General features: G+C 34.4%; 1 protein-coding gene across 1 annotated transcript; it reads right to left on the minus strand.

The window, feature by feature from the left end:
• Nucleotides 1-4902: 4902 nt before the first annotated feature.
• LOC125654529 (uncharacterized) lies at nucleotides 4903-11871 on the minus strand. The gene is made up of 5 exons (XM_048884511.2): nucleotides 11613-11871; nucleotides 10725-10844; nucleotides 7706-7835; nucleotides 6795-6940; nucleotides 4903-5314 (listed from the first exon to the last, which is right to left on the minus strand). The coding sequence occupies exons 1-5, from the start codon at nucleotides 11857-11859 to the stop codon at nucleotides 5217-5219; spliced, it is 741 nt and encodes a 246-aa protein (XP_048740468.2). The 5' UTR covers nucleotides 11860-11871; the 3' UTR covers nucleotides 4903-5216.
• Between the last annotated feature and the right edge of the window lie 1195 nt (nucleotides 11872-13066).

Raw genomic sequence — 13066 nt, forward strand, 5'->3', positions numbered from 1 at the left:
AGCGACAGTTTCAGAGATTTTATCTGAAAGTCATTCAGTTATTTATGATAACTCTGAAGGTAATTTTGAAAGTACTCAGGCCAAGGAAGTTTCGCTCGGCACAATTCATGAACAGCTTTTGCGAATTGATATCAGACTTACAAATATAGAATCAAACTAATGCATCATTTGAAAAACGATTAAGTGTGATTGAAAACAAAATGTCTGGTTTAAACAAACTCACCGAAAACGTGACAAACTTAGAAACCAAAATGAATCGTTTTGATAGATAGATGCACCAAATGCAACAAACTGTGCAAGAAGTAGAAAACAGTGCCAAATCGATAAGCGAAATGGTTGATGATGTGTCGTCAAGTGCTAAGAAAGATTTGAAAAACTCAAAAGAGGAATCTCTGAAATTGGAAGAGAAATTCACTAAAAGTCTGGACGCCGTCATAAAGAAACATGAAGAAATTCAGAGCTCGGTGACTGACTTGAAAAGCTGATCCATGCGAGATAACTTAATCTTCAGTGGCATAGCAGAGGACAGAAACGAAGATTGTGAGAAGGTACCCAGAGACTTTCTGCAAAACAACTCCACGTTGATTATGACATATCATTCGAAAGAGTACACAGAATGGAAAAGTATAGAGAATACGCTTGGACTTCAAGATAGAGATAGATATATTTTACAGTAATTTCAAGGTATTGTAAATGTATCTTTTTTTATAGTATTACCGCATATTTGACTACCATAACTTACTACTTGTACTACCTACTTGAGTATAAAATATCGATAAATAAGTACGATACACATTTTCTTTGATTTCAACATACATTTCCTTCCTTGCGAAGCCAAGTGTATCTAAGAAATATCTCTGTGTAAAAGTGTATTAGTAAGGAATGTACATTGGTTGCCTACATTTACAGATCTAGTTTGCCAATGCAACCTATCAATGGGTCAAATCTCTGACTTGTTTCATACCCAATGTTAGACCGTTCTTGGCACACTGATTTTGACTATGGATAACTCCGTTTACCCGATCGGGATATGGGGCTCATGGTGGGTGTGACCAGTCGACAGGGGATGCTTACTCCTTCTATTCACCTGATCCCATCTCTGGTATATCCAGGGGTCTGTGTTTGCCATAATATCTATTTTGTATTGTTTATAGGAATTATGAGATTGATCACTGTTCGTTATCTTCATTTTTCATTTTCCTATACGCCTGTATAAAAATGCGGGCATATTATGCTATACCGCTGTCTTCCGTCTGTCCGTCAGACCGTCTGTCTTTTTAACTTTATCTTCGCAACTCCTCTTAAACCCTTTGGGGATTGACATGAAACTTGATACAAAGCAAGATTACAATGTGGATCTGTGCATATGGCAAGGGGAATGCTGTCCAATGTTTTTTAAAGGAGTTGCGGCTCTTGGACTTTGTCTTCGCAACTCCTCCTTAACCTTTAGGGGGATTGTAATGCAGCTTTGTACAAAGCAAGATCACAATGTGTAGATGTGGATATTAAAAGGGTAATGCTGCGCCACTATTTTTGAAGAAGTTTGGCCCTTGAACTGGATTTATTTTATGCATGTACCTTTTCTTCGCAACTCTTCTTAAACCCCTTGGAGACTTCAATGCAATTTAGTACAAAGGAATATCACAATGTGTAGATGTGCATATTACAAGGGGAATGCTGTCCCACTAGTTTTGAAGGAGTTACAGCTCTTGGATTTAGAATTATTTAATGCAAAATACATTGTTATTGCAACTCCGACGAAATCCCTTTATAGCTAATCCTTTAGTGAATTTCAATTTAACGGTACTGTTAAATAATGTTAAAAAGCGATAATGAAGCCCGTGGCCTCTGTTTATTCGTCAATTATCTTTTACTGTGGTGTCCGAAATTTCAATCGTTTTGACGATTGAATTAGAAGGATACTATTGTTTACCCAGTCTTGATGGTAATCGCAATAACCTCCAGTTGTGAATATAATTTTCATGGCACTGTTCATATAAGTTTTGGTCTCTCTGTTTATCTGTGGAAAAAATAAACCTTACCCATATGTATGAAGAGGTTATAGCCCTTGGGCTTAGATTTGTCTTTGCAAATTCCTTGATTTCGAAACTCATAGAACATTTTACATTGATCTAAATTATTATCCTAGGATATGGATTTACTTGTTCGAATTCTGGGTCAATAATGTATGCGGGCGTATCATGTACCGGTTTAGCAGTGCCCTATTTCTAATCATTAACATATGCAAAAAGTACCTCAATTACTTTTGTAAACCATCAGATGATTCAGAATCAGAAAAAAATACATGTCATCTGCATACCTCATTAAAACAACTGTAATTCAAAATCATTTTTAACAATTCAATATGATAAACAATTTCCAAAATCAGAAATAAAATACATGTATATGAAATAAGTAGATGAGACAATCCCGTATTGTGAATAACTCCTTGTTCTACACTAAAAAATCATTAATGCTGATTCTTATTCGCGTTCAGGGACTATATATTCATAAAGACCCCCCCCCCAAATCCCCAGTTTTACAGACTTTTAGCAAAGACAAATTCTGATATTAACATTGAATGTATGTATTGCGATAGTCTACAAAGCAGCAGGTGAATTTTTTTACTAATTTGTAAGATGTAAAATTTTGGCTATTGTACTAGCCCATGATCTGAATTCAAACTGCTTCGGTTAACAGTTTATTATTAAGTATATTTGTAAGTATTTCAAATATGTTTTTGCACATATCTTTAATATGTATCTGTAAATATCTTAAACATGCAGTTCAATGGATAATGCACATATTGTAATTCATTTTATCTCATCACCTTTTTAAAATAGGTACATTCTTCACACCGTGTGAGATGAATATTATCTGTAATAAAATCCCTATCACAAGTGGGCTTAAATCATTACGCATATCTTTAACATACTCATATATTGAATCACTTACTGATCTTCTACTTTCAAACCTTTCATGAAAAATACAAACTCCTCAACATCCACTTCGTTAAGTACAGTTTTCATATCATATACTGTATAAAAAGGCTATATTTATAGCATCACATGTTCAAAACAATCTTCTAGTCTGCAATTACAATTCGATGTATGGCCTGTTTGGAGTTGATGGTACTTGCATGTAAAAATTACGTATAGAAGGATATAAATAGAAATGTGACTTTTCTTCCTGAATTGAATATGAAGTATCTATATTGCCTATAATACATTTATCCAATGGTTTTATTTCTTTTTTCAGATTTTAATGATAACGATTTTCTCGTGAACCCGGTGCAGTTGTATACAATGTGGGTATGAGTAGGGAACTTCGTGATAAACATAATGCGTCTATTTTAACGGTTGAAAATTCCGACAAAAAGAAAGAAAATTAAATGTAAATAAATGAAACGAATTTCATCTTTGAAAATACATGATAATTCAGTTTACCTGATCAAGATATAGGGTTCACGGCGGGTGTGACCGGTTGACAGGAAATGCTTACTCCTCATAGGCATCCGATCCCACCTCTAGTATATCTAGGGGTCCGTGTTAGCTCAACTTTCTGTTTTCTATTGCTTATAGGAGTTATGAATTGAGGTAAAGCATCACTTTCAAGAAAAACGGTAAAGGGAAAAACCTATGCATGCACATCCACCAAAAAATTGCAAAACATGGGATTTATATGATTTTAAATTTAGCCCGTCAGACTATGAAGATATTTTATTTTATCATGAAAGGTGAAGATAACGAACAGTAACCAATCTCATAACTCCTATAAGCAATATAAAATAGATAACTGGGTACACACGGACCCCTGGACACACCAGAGGTGGGATTAAGTGCCTAGGAGGAGTAAGCATCCCCTGTCGACCGGTCACACCCACCGTGAGCTCTATACCCCGATAAGGTGAACGGAGTTATCCGTAGTCAAACTTCAGTGTGTCAAGAACGGCCTAACAATCGGTATGAAACACGTCAGACAGCATTTGACCAAATGATAGGTTGTATTGTCGAACGAAATCGTTAAAACGACCATAGAATTTGCGAAATGCTGACTTCAATCGAGACTGTTGAAACCCCTGTACCATCAACTTGTTTGTCAGTAGCGTGCCTCGATTTAAAAACTGACTATACACAGAACAAGCTCTTGCGTATCGAATCAGTTGCGAGATATAAACACCATATGCAGGTGATAATCATACAATCTGCACGGGTTCATAGGACATGGACTGTAAGGGTATGTAAAACTCCATCACTTTCCAATATTTTAAATTAAACTACCCATCGATGAAATTAACACAACTAATAGATGTGTTTCAGAACTCCATCTATGCTATTTTAGAAATTAAATAAATAGATGGAATTCAAATACAAAACATCCGATTTTTTAAAAGTCAAATGCTGGTGTGATGTAGTGTAAAACACATTAGTTTTAATATATCAATGTTAGCAGTTTTGTTAATTCAATTTGACCAAGAGCCATTTTATAAGAAATACATCATGTTTTTTTTATTTAAAAAAAGTGGAGGGGATAACACTATCAACGTTTTTGTTTATGCCCTGATAATCTCGTACTTGTTCGCGAGACTTGTTCTATTTCTTACCAATGCCATACACTAGTCATTAAAGTGCGATGACTATGACATACTAGTTGGTAATAAAAAGTATTCTTTCATATCTTTTATTTTTTATAATTACGTTTCAGTGTATTAAATAAAAATGTTAAACGACTAAGTCCACTGTAGACTATCAAGGTAGATAGTAAGAATAGCTGTCTCATTTATTCGAACTATCTACATAGTCTTAAGATACTCTAATTATACTTTGCTGTAGCATCACCACATATTTCACCAATATAACTAATTTACCCTACCTGCATAAGTATCAAATAAAGATAAACAAATAAGACGCATACTATCTTCATTAGTTTGATAATATAAAACATGCATCTCGTCCCTTGAAAACCGACGTGTATCAAAGATTTAAAAACCGATAGTGTAAAACCAAGGTAAGTAAATTGATTGCCACATAAAATATTTCATTTGCGGTATTCCGTGGTATATACCGAGGTATACAGAAAACTCTGCTGTTTACCATGGTACATATATATGGTCGTACCCAAACACACATGCACTCCTTGCTTTATTTTCTAAAAGTGTTTAATCAAAAACCGTCACATATGAAATTTAAAGCAAACATTGTATTGTTATCAAACACTTATATATATTCCTTGGATTGCGTTCTCTGGTTCTCATCTTGAAGTAATGCATCCTGCGTGGCGTTGTCAGACACACGTAAAGCTGTGTCTTCATTCCCTGTAGAAAAAGTGTTTTGTCTTAGTATAGTGGCAATGTAACACGGAATTCTCACTTCAGGGAAATCTGACACTAAACCAAGGAGGCTGTCATTTCAAAATATTGAACGTGACAGATTGATTAGGGATCATGATGAGACACGGCAATATATTACTTGTCTCTAGAATTTCAAGCTTTATGGACAAATATAATGTTCACATGTACATGTAATTGATACATCATCTTCAGCTGTTGTGTGTCATTTGCACACAACCACTACAAGTGTTCAAATTTCTCATGTACATTATTGCGGTACATTATTGCGCAAATTGTAAAAGAAACAGCCGGGTGAAAGAGAAGACATTTTGTTTGTGACAGGTCAGTGTGATATGAAATATATGATACCAAAGATTCTCGCATTGATGGGTGTTTATTTGATGACTAATGCTGTAAACTGTTTATCGTCCCCCCCCATATTTGTGGAATTCATATTACTTAAGATACATTTACAATTAAGAATTATGAATATGAAGAAAATGTTGTCTCGTGGCACAAGCTGTTAAATATTAAATATACCTAACAGCAAATATCATATTGTGTTTTTATTTCTTTTTCGCATGATTCAAAATCCTATTCTGATGGCATTGATTTGGTAAACCAAGAATAACAGCTGCAATTTCAAGTTACACTGTGGAATCATCATTGTTCGTTGGGGATTGGTGTTCGTGGATTTCGTGGGTCACTCTTACCCACGAATTTACGTGCCCTCAAACATTTTTTTCATACCAAGTAGAGTTATCTCTCCAAGTGAAAGGTAAAGATAACGAACAGTGATCAATCTCATAACTCCTACAAGCAATACCAAATAGATAGTTGGGCAAACACGGACTCCTGGGCACACCAGAGGTGGGATCAGGTGCCTAGGAGGAGTAAGCATCCCCTGTCGACTATTCAAGTGCATCGTATCGCTTGCCCACGAAATTACGTCCCCACGAAGCAGCAAAATGTTGCTTACCCACGAACATTGACCCTTACAAATTAAAATGATTCCAATGTAATTGAATGTTATTTTGAAATCTCTCCGCCTGGTATCAGGGTTGCTGTTCGTTATCTTCATCTTTCATGTTTCATAGCGATTGTTAAGACGTTCTTGGCACACTGATTTTGACTGCGGGTAACTCCGTTTACCTGATCAGGATATGGGGCTCACGGCGGGTGTGACCGGTCAACAGGGGATGATTACTCCTCCTAGGCACCTGATCCCACCTCTGGTGTGTTCAGGGGTCCGTGTTTGCCCAACTATCTATTTTGTATTGCTTGTAGGAGTTATGAGATTGATCACTGTTCGTTATCTTCACCTTGCATGGAAGAGGGCAGGAAAATAGAATTAGAAAATAAATTAAAACAGAGAAATTAGAGCAAGTCTACAATCTAAATACAATGTTTTGACATACATTTGCTGTTTAAAAGATAAATGAATTCATGCTAATATTCAACATACTTTTCATTTTTTGTTTCGACCGATTGCAGATAATCGCCTTCCATTTAAGATATATCATTATTATCATTACAACAACTGCAATCAAAACTCCGGCAATAGGTAAGACGATTATCAGAACATCTCCTTTAACATTGTTTTCTTTCCTCCTGTAAAACAGAGGTCAATATTTATAATATAATCCTTCTGTCTTCATTTACTCAGTTTTGGAATGTAAACAAAGATCACACTTCATCCATATATGCACGTACAAATAAATAAATGTCAGAAATATTTTCCTTAACGCACCTTTGTGTCTGGTACATATGTATATCATAATTCATCGTTTTCCGTTTGCTTACATTTCTTGGTTTATAAGTCCTCGCTTCCATGTTGCTTAGGTTTCCTTTTGAATTTTTATCCCCCGCTTTCCATTTACCATCGTGTCTGGTTTTAATTCCTAGCTTACCTTTGTTCCTTGTTTGTGATTCTTATCGTCCCTGTTTCCTACTCTTTTTCTGTTTTGTTTTCTCTCACTTACCATTGTTCTTGGTTTGATTCTCTTGTTCCTGTTGCTTAACTTTGTCTCTGGTTTGTAATTAATCACTTCCCTATTTTTTTTTTCAAAATATGTTTCTGGTTTGTAACCAATCACTTCTCTATTGTTTGCATATATGTTTCTGGTTTGTGATCCCTCGATTCCTTGTTGTTTACCTTTGTTCCTGGTTTGTACAATAATGAATCCCTATTGTTGACCTTTATTCTTGGTATCTAATTCATCGTCTCTCTTTGTTGTCCTTGGTCTAGCATCATTATCTTACCAGTTGTGTACTTTGTTTCTCGTTTACATATAATGTATGATATATCGCTTTCTACCCCCTATCTTTGTTTCTGGTTTACATATAATGTATAAGGTATCGCTTTCTATTCCTTACATTTGTTCTTGGTTTGTAATTACTTCCTTTCTGGTTGTCCTCTTTTGTTCCAGGTATTTAATCCCTCCGATTGTTGATAATTCACTACTCTGCTTTACCGTAGTACTGACAGTGTCGTAACACCCGGGATCTAATATATTAGATAAGTAAAACTATTAATAAAGATTATAATTTTGATTTCTTTTTCAAAATTGTTTTTAACAATGAATTTACCGTTTGGCAGATCAGAAAGCATAATTAAAACAATTTGGAAAGTAATAGATAAATATTACCATCCCATTAACATTTTAGAGACATCACCATATCAGATAAAAACAGAAGTCAATGCAGTTAAAAGGTGCCCCCGTATGAGTGAATTAAGTTTTACGAAGATAGTATAAAATATCTGCACCAGGTAATACAACATAGATACCTCTACTATTTCCTGTCTAGTCAACAACATTAAAATTAAGCCATAGAACAGCATCAACAAAATTGAAATAAAAATGTAAAACAACATCAACAAAAATATAATGAAAATATAGAAAAACAGCAATAACATTAAAAAGCAAAACATAAAACAACAGCAACAACATTAAAGTCAAAACATAATAACAGCAACAACAGAAGTAAAAATTCTTAACGTGGTAACAATAGCAGAATTAAAAATTAAAACACAGTAAAACATCAACAATATTAAGTTCAAAACATAGTATACACCTATTTACTGGCTATGAGGGCAATAGCAAGTTTATTGTCCCCCAAGACAGCAACTATTTCCTGAGGCGCAACTTTCTATTGTCCGAATAGTAATTCAATAGGTATTTTATTATACCAAAGTAGACTTTACTTGTATCAGATATATCAAAGTGAAGTAAACTAATATTCGGCATTAACCTAGATGGGATCGACCAAGGTGATGCGAGTGGTAAACTAATTAGAGCTATCAGACTTTGACGTCACAGAAAAGAAAACGCGGAAAAATATAGCATCCAGTGAATAGTTTCGAGACTATTTCCCTAGGGCAGATAGTTCAGATATTATTTCACGGCTAGTGTTATCCAGAATAAAATAACAAATTTATTCACCTAACATTTATGTAGCAAAAATATTCTGAAATACAATGACATTATTCATATATCGAGAGATCAGCATGTTTAAACATATATCGTGCATTACATTAAATATTTTATTTTTATTTATTCAACACAATATTTCAATATGTTTGCCTTTGCGAAGTGACGACTGATAAGAATAACATAGAGGGGTTTCTTTATGTTACAACAATCATTAACTGAATAGGATTCGGAGCATAATATTATACGAGGCAAATACGATCTAGCATTTCTTTTGTAATTTACACCACGATGTTCCAATTCAAAATATTAGTGAACGCTTTAAAACAAGTTTATCCCTCATAGCATGTCTTCTCCATTTAATAATTTGTTGTCATTAATATACACGAGTAGAGAAAACTCACAAAATGAAGTTATAATTAATCACACTCAATTCCTTACAACAAACATTCGTATCAATAAGAAGCATTATTCAATATACATATACGAGTGTGATATTGGTTTTGGCCTATTTGAAGTTAAAAACGCAATTCTTGAAAACGGATTTTTTTTTAAAAATTCAGAGGATCTGGGAGAATTGACGGAAGATATATGGATCGAGTTAACTTTAAGTTTTTGGTCAGGTTTTTGCAAGATTTTGAAGGGAACAATGGCATGTTTATTGCTAGGACTCGTGGTTGCGCATAGCATTGCATTAACATATTTAAACAACAAACTAACAGAGATGTCTATGTTTTACCTCCAGTGTGTATAAGAGGAGATAAACACAAAATGACATAGAGCTTTTGTTCACTAAAGATATTTTTGTTGTGGACTCGCAGCGTTGCTCTGATATAAACATAATTTTTCGAACCTCGAAACCAGCCTTGCTCATGACCGTGGTGGCAAGAGATTATCATCATCATCATCATAGAGTAGACCTATATCAAATTCATCGTATGAATTCGCCATATTGCAGAAGTTACAGTTTTAGTTGTAGACGATATTGAAGATAAAACAACTGAACGATAAATCTAATGCCTGATTAATTGATGATGTTCTTCTCATTTTACAAAATATACTGTAGAAATATTCTGATGCGTGCGTTTTATTTTGTTTTATCAAATACTTGGTAATGATTATGCAGATTTTGCACTGTGCGATACAAATGCCGTCAAAATACCTTACATCAACGACCAGTCCAGAAACCCATATTACATATCAGAACGGCGTGCAAAAATGCATATCGATCCGAAAATTCTGTATTCACTCGTAATAATCGGTATATCAAAGGTTTTACCATACTATATCAATGATAAGCTTAGTAAAACAACATATAAAAGTTTTTACCATAGTATCTACCAAATTCAGTTTTGACTTTTACCAGGCAGGTTTTTATAAAGATAGTAAACAAATGTATCAAAGCTATTACCATAGTAAATCAACGTACGTAATGTATCAAATATATGTTGATCTACCTTTAAAGTGCAATAAAATCACCCGCATTTGATAAAAAGAAGAATATTATCATGTAAAATAAGACACCCTCCCCCAATCCCACTATACGGTATGTATACAAGATTTATTGATTATTAAGGTATAAAAAAGTGCAGTATATGATAAATAAAAATGTTGATAAATAGAATACTGCATACTAAAATTTATATCATATGTCACATTAGCCACTGGGTTCCATTTCACCCCTTGGACCTTCGGGCCTCGAACTGATATGACATAATACATGGATTTTAGCATGTATTATTCTTTATATAATGTCCTTGTGTACACAATAAATCAGGTGAAGGTATCTGGTACAACTGGCCCAAATACTTTAAAGCAGGGATTGTCGTCACTTGGATACCCACACTTAACAAGTATCGTAAGATTATTTTCAGGTTTTAAACTGTAGTATCACTTCAAATATGAGACATTTCCATTTACAAAGCAATTTCAGGACGGAAGCCGACCACATAAAACTTCCTTACACATAAAAGTTTGTGTTGAATTATAAACCGGTGGACAGGGTTTACTGAACTGTTTGCAGTCCGTCAGATAGCTTTCTCGAATACATTGTAGTCCCTTGTTGAACTCTGTACATTTTCCAGCTGCAAAAATATATTATTAGAAGGTATGAATCTAGTTAAAATTAGACATAATCAAATATAAAAACACATATTCGAGCATCTTATATTTATAAATCTGAAATCAGTGTAACTATTTTCGCTACTTGTCTACGGAATTAAAAAAGATAGAAATAATGAGTATTTTTTTCATTATGAAATAATTACAATGCAACCAGTTCGTATCTTGACTAATTTTTATAAAATCACGCTTATTCCCGACAAATTGGATTCTATGAAACTTCCACATCACTTATAATTTTGAAGGTGATGTTACTGTGTCCCACTTAACAAATCTTTAAATGCTTTTTATCTATACGTCAAATAGCATGTTTAAGATAAGTTTGAGTAGTGCAGTACATGTCACCTAAGACGTGTTTTCGTTGTTAAGTGTTTCACGTTTTATAGATAAGTTTGAACAGTGTTATAATCTAACAAAGATATATTCTAGTGGTCATATCACGTAATCTTCGGGTTATACAGAAAAATCCCCCTTCCGTTCTTCATTGACTAAATCTATCTATTTCTTAACATATTTATGAAACTGTTACTTGTTTTCTCTTTGTTTTAGATACTGTGTATCCTATGTTAATTTTTTGTATACTATTTGTAATGATATGTACATGTAACTGGAAAACGTGGAATAATTCAATGCTGGCATAATATAGCTCACATACACAATGTATCCATTGATAAGTAGAAAGTGCATGTACATATAGAAAGTTACTATAATATGACCGGAAACATTCTTACACACTATCAATGTTGAGGGTGCACAAACTTCTACCAGACTCGTGGTCCATTCATTAAGAACACAGTGATATTCAAATGATCTACAGGTATGCTTATATGCTGAGCAGTTCTTTCTCCGGGCAGCTGCAATGTATTCTTTTTCATTTGAAGGACAAATCAAAGCCGACGTTGCAGTCCCCAGCGACGCTTTGCATGCATTGTCAGGTAATTCTACACAGTGGTGCATTTCAAGTATCACGAGAATCATCACAATTGTTTCCTGCAAGACAAAACATGATTATGCAATATATTACACTACAGTATTGGGTTTTCCAGATAATCGTATTTCCTTTTATAACGTTTGCAGCTGGTACATTGTATTTAAAATGAAGCCTTGTTAATCTTAAATCTTTATCGACGTTTTGTAGTTGGTAATTCTATAAGGCTCTGACAATTGTTTCATTTTGCCGTGGCATATTTTCAATGAATGAAATAAGCTACCCAGTAGCTTCAATAATCCGACGCCTTGTATCGCATTTATTACCCATAGTATATACTGTTCGCTATAATAACTCTGACCCCCCCCCCCTGTATTAGAATAACCTTCAACCCTTTCCCATTAGAAGCGGTTTTAGTTTTCAATATCATGCAGGCAAACGATATATTCAATAAATTATTGAAAACCTCAGACTGGTGTTTATTGACAGGTTTACATACCACAAGCAATGATGACATTAGGTTAAAATATGCATGGCTGTGTTAATAACATAACGGGGAGATGATTAAATTATTAACATAAAACAGCTGAAATATTATGTTTTTGAGTACGTTGAAAGTGAGCTATATTGAACTTAAAAAACTTTGCTAATTTTTATACCCAACTCGTCCCAGGTATCATCACATGAAAATGATTTAAAGATGCAGTTTCTATTGGGTTTACATGTAAAATTGACATGAACTTCAAGTGAACGACATTTGATGTGTGCACGAAACTCCCATTGCGAACAGTTTACTATCATTTGTAATCCTTTTTAGCTCACATGAGATAAAAGTCAAGTGAACTTTTCTGATCACCTTCTTTCTCTCGTTTGTCTGTTCGTTCGTCTGTTCGTAAACCTTTACCCATTTCCATCTTCTATAGAACCTCTAAGCCAATTTCAATTAAACTTGGTACAACTCACCCTTGGTTGAAGGGGATTCACATTTGTTCACGTAAAGGGTCATATATTCCCTTCAAAGGAGAGATTATCACGTAAAGACAAAAATAAGGTGGGAGCATTTAAAAATCATCCCGAAAACCTCCTGACGTATTGCAGTTCCAAGTTCGTTAAAATCATGGCTCCGGTGGTAGGGTGCGGCCGTAATATGCGATTGGAGTTTTACATGTCGATACTTATGACAAATCTTTTTCTGAAGAACCACTGGGCCGGAAAAGTTGAAATTTACATAGAAGCCATGATTCCTGAGGGAAGGGT

Source organism: Ostrea edulis, chromosome 7 (assembly GCF_947568905.1).
Source record: "Ostrea edulis chromosome 7, xbOstEdul1.1, whole genome shotgun sequence".
Classification (NCBI taxonomy): Eukaryota; Metazoa; Mollusca; class Bivalvia; order Ostreida; family Ostreidae; genus Ostrea; species Ostrea edulis.

What these genes read in the sequence shown, in the direction of transcription:
- LOC125654529 (XM_048884511.2), bottom strand. Translation starts at nt 11,859, where the DNA reads ATGATTCTCGTGATACTTGAAATGCACCACTGTGTAGAATTACCTGAC. An exon ending in TTCAACACAAACTTTTATGT is followed by an intron (nt 7,836 to 10,724) that starts GTAAGGAAGTTT and finishes CTAATATATTAG; the next exon opens with ATCCCGGGTGTTACGACACT. An exon ending in GTCGAAACAAAAAATGAAAA is followed by an intron (nt 5,315 to 6,794) that starts GTATGTTGAATA and finishes CTTTTTCTACAG; the next exon opens with GGAATGAAGACACAGCTTTA.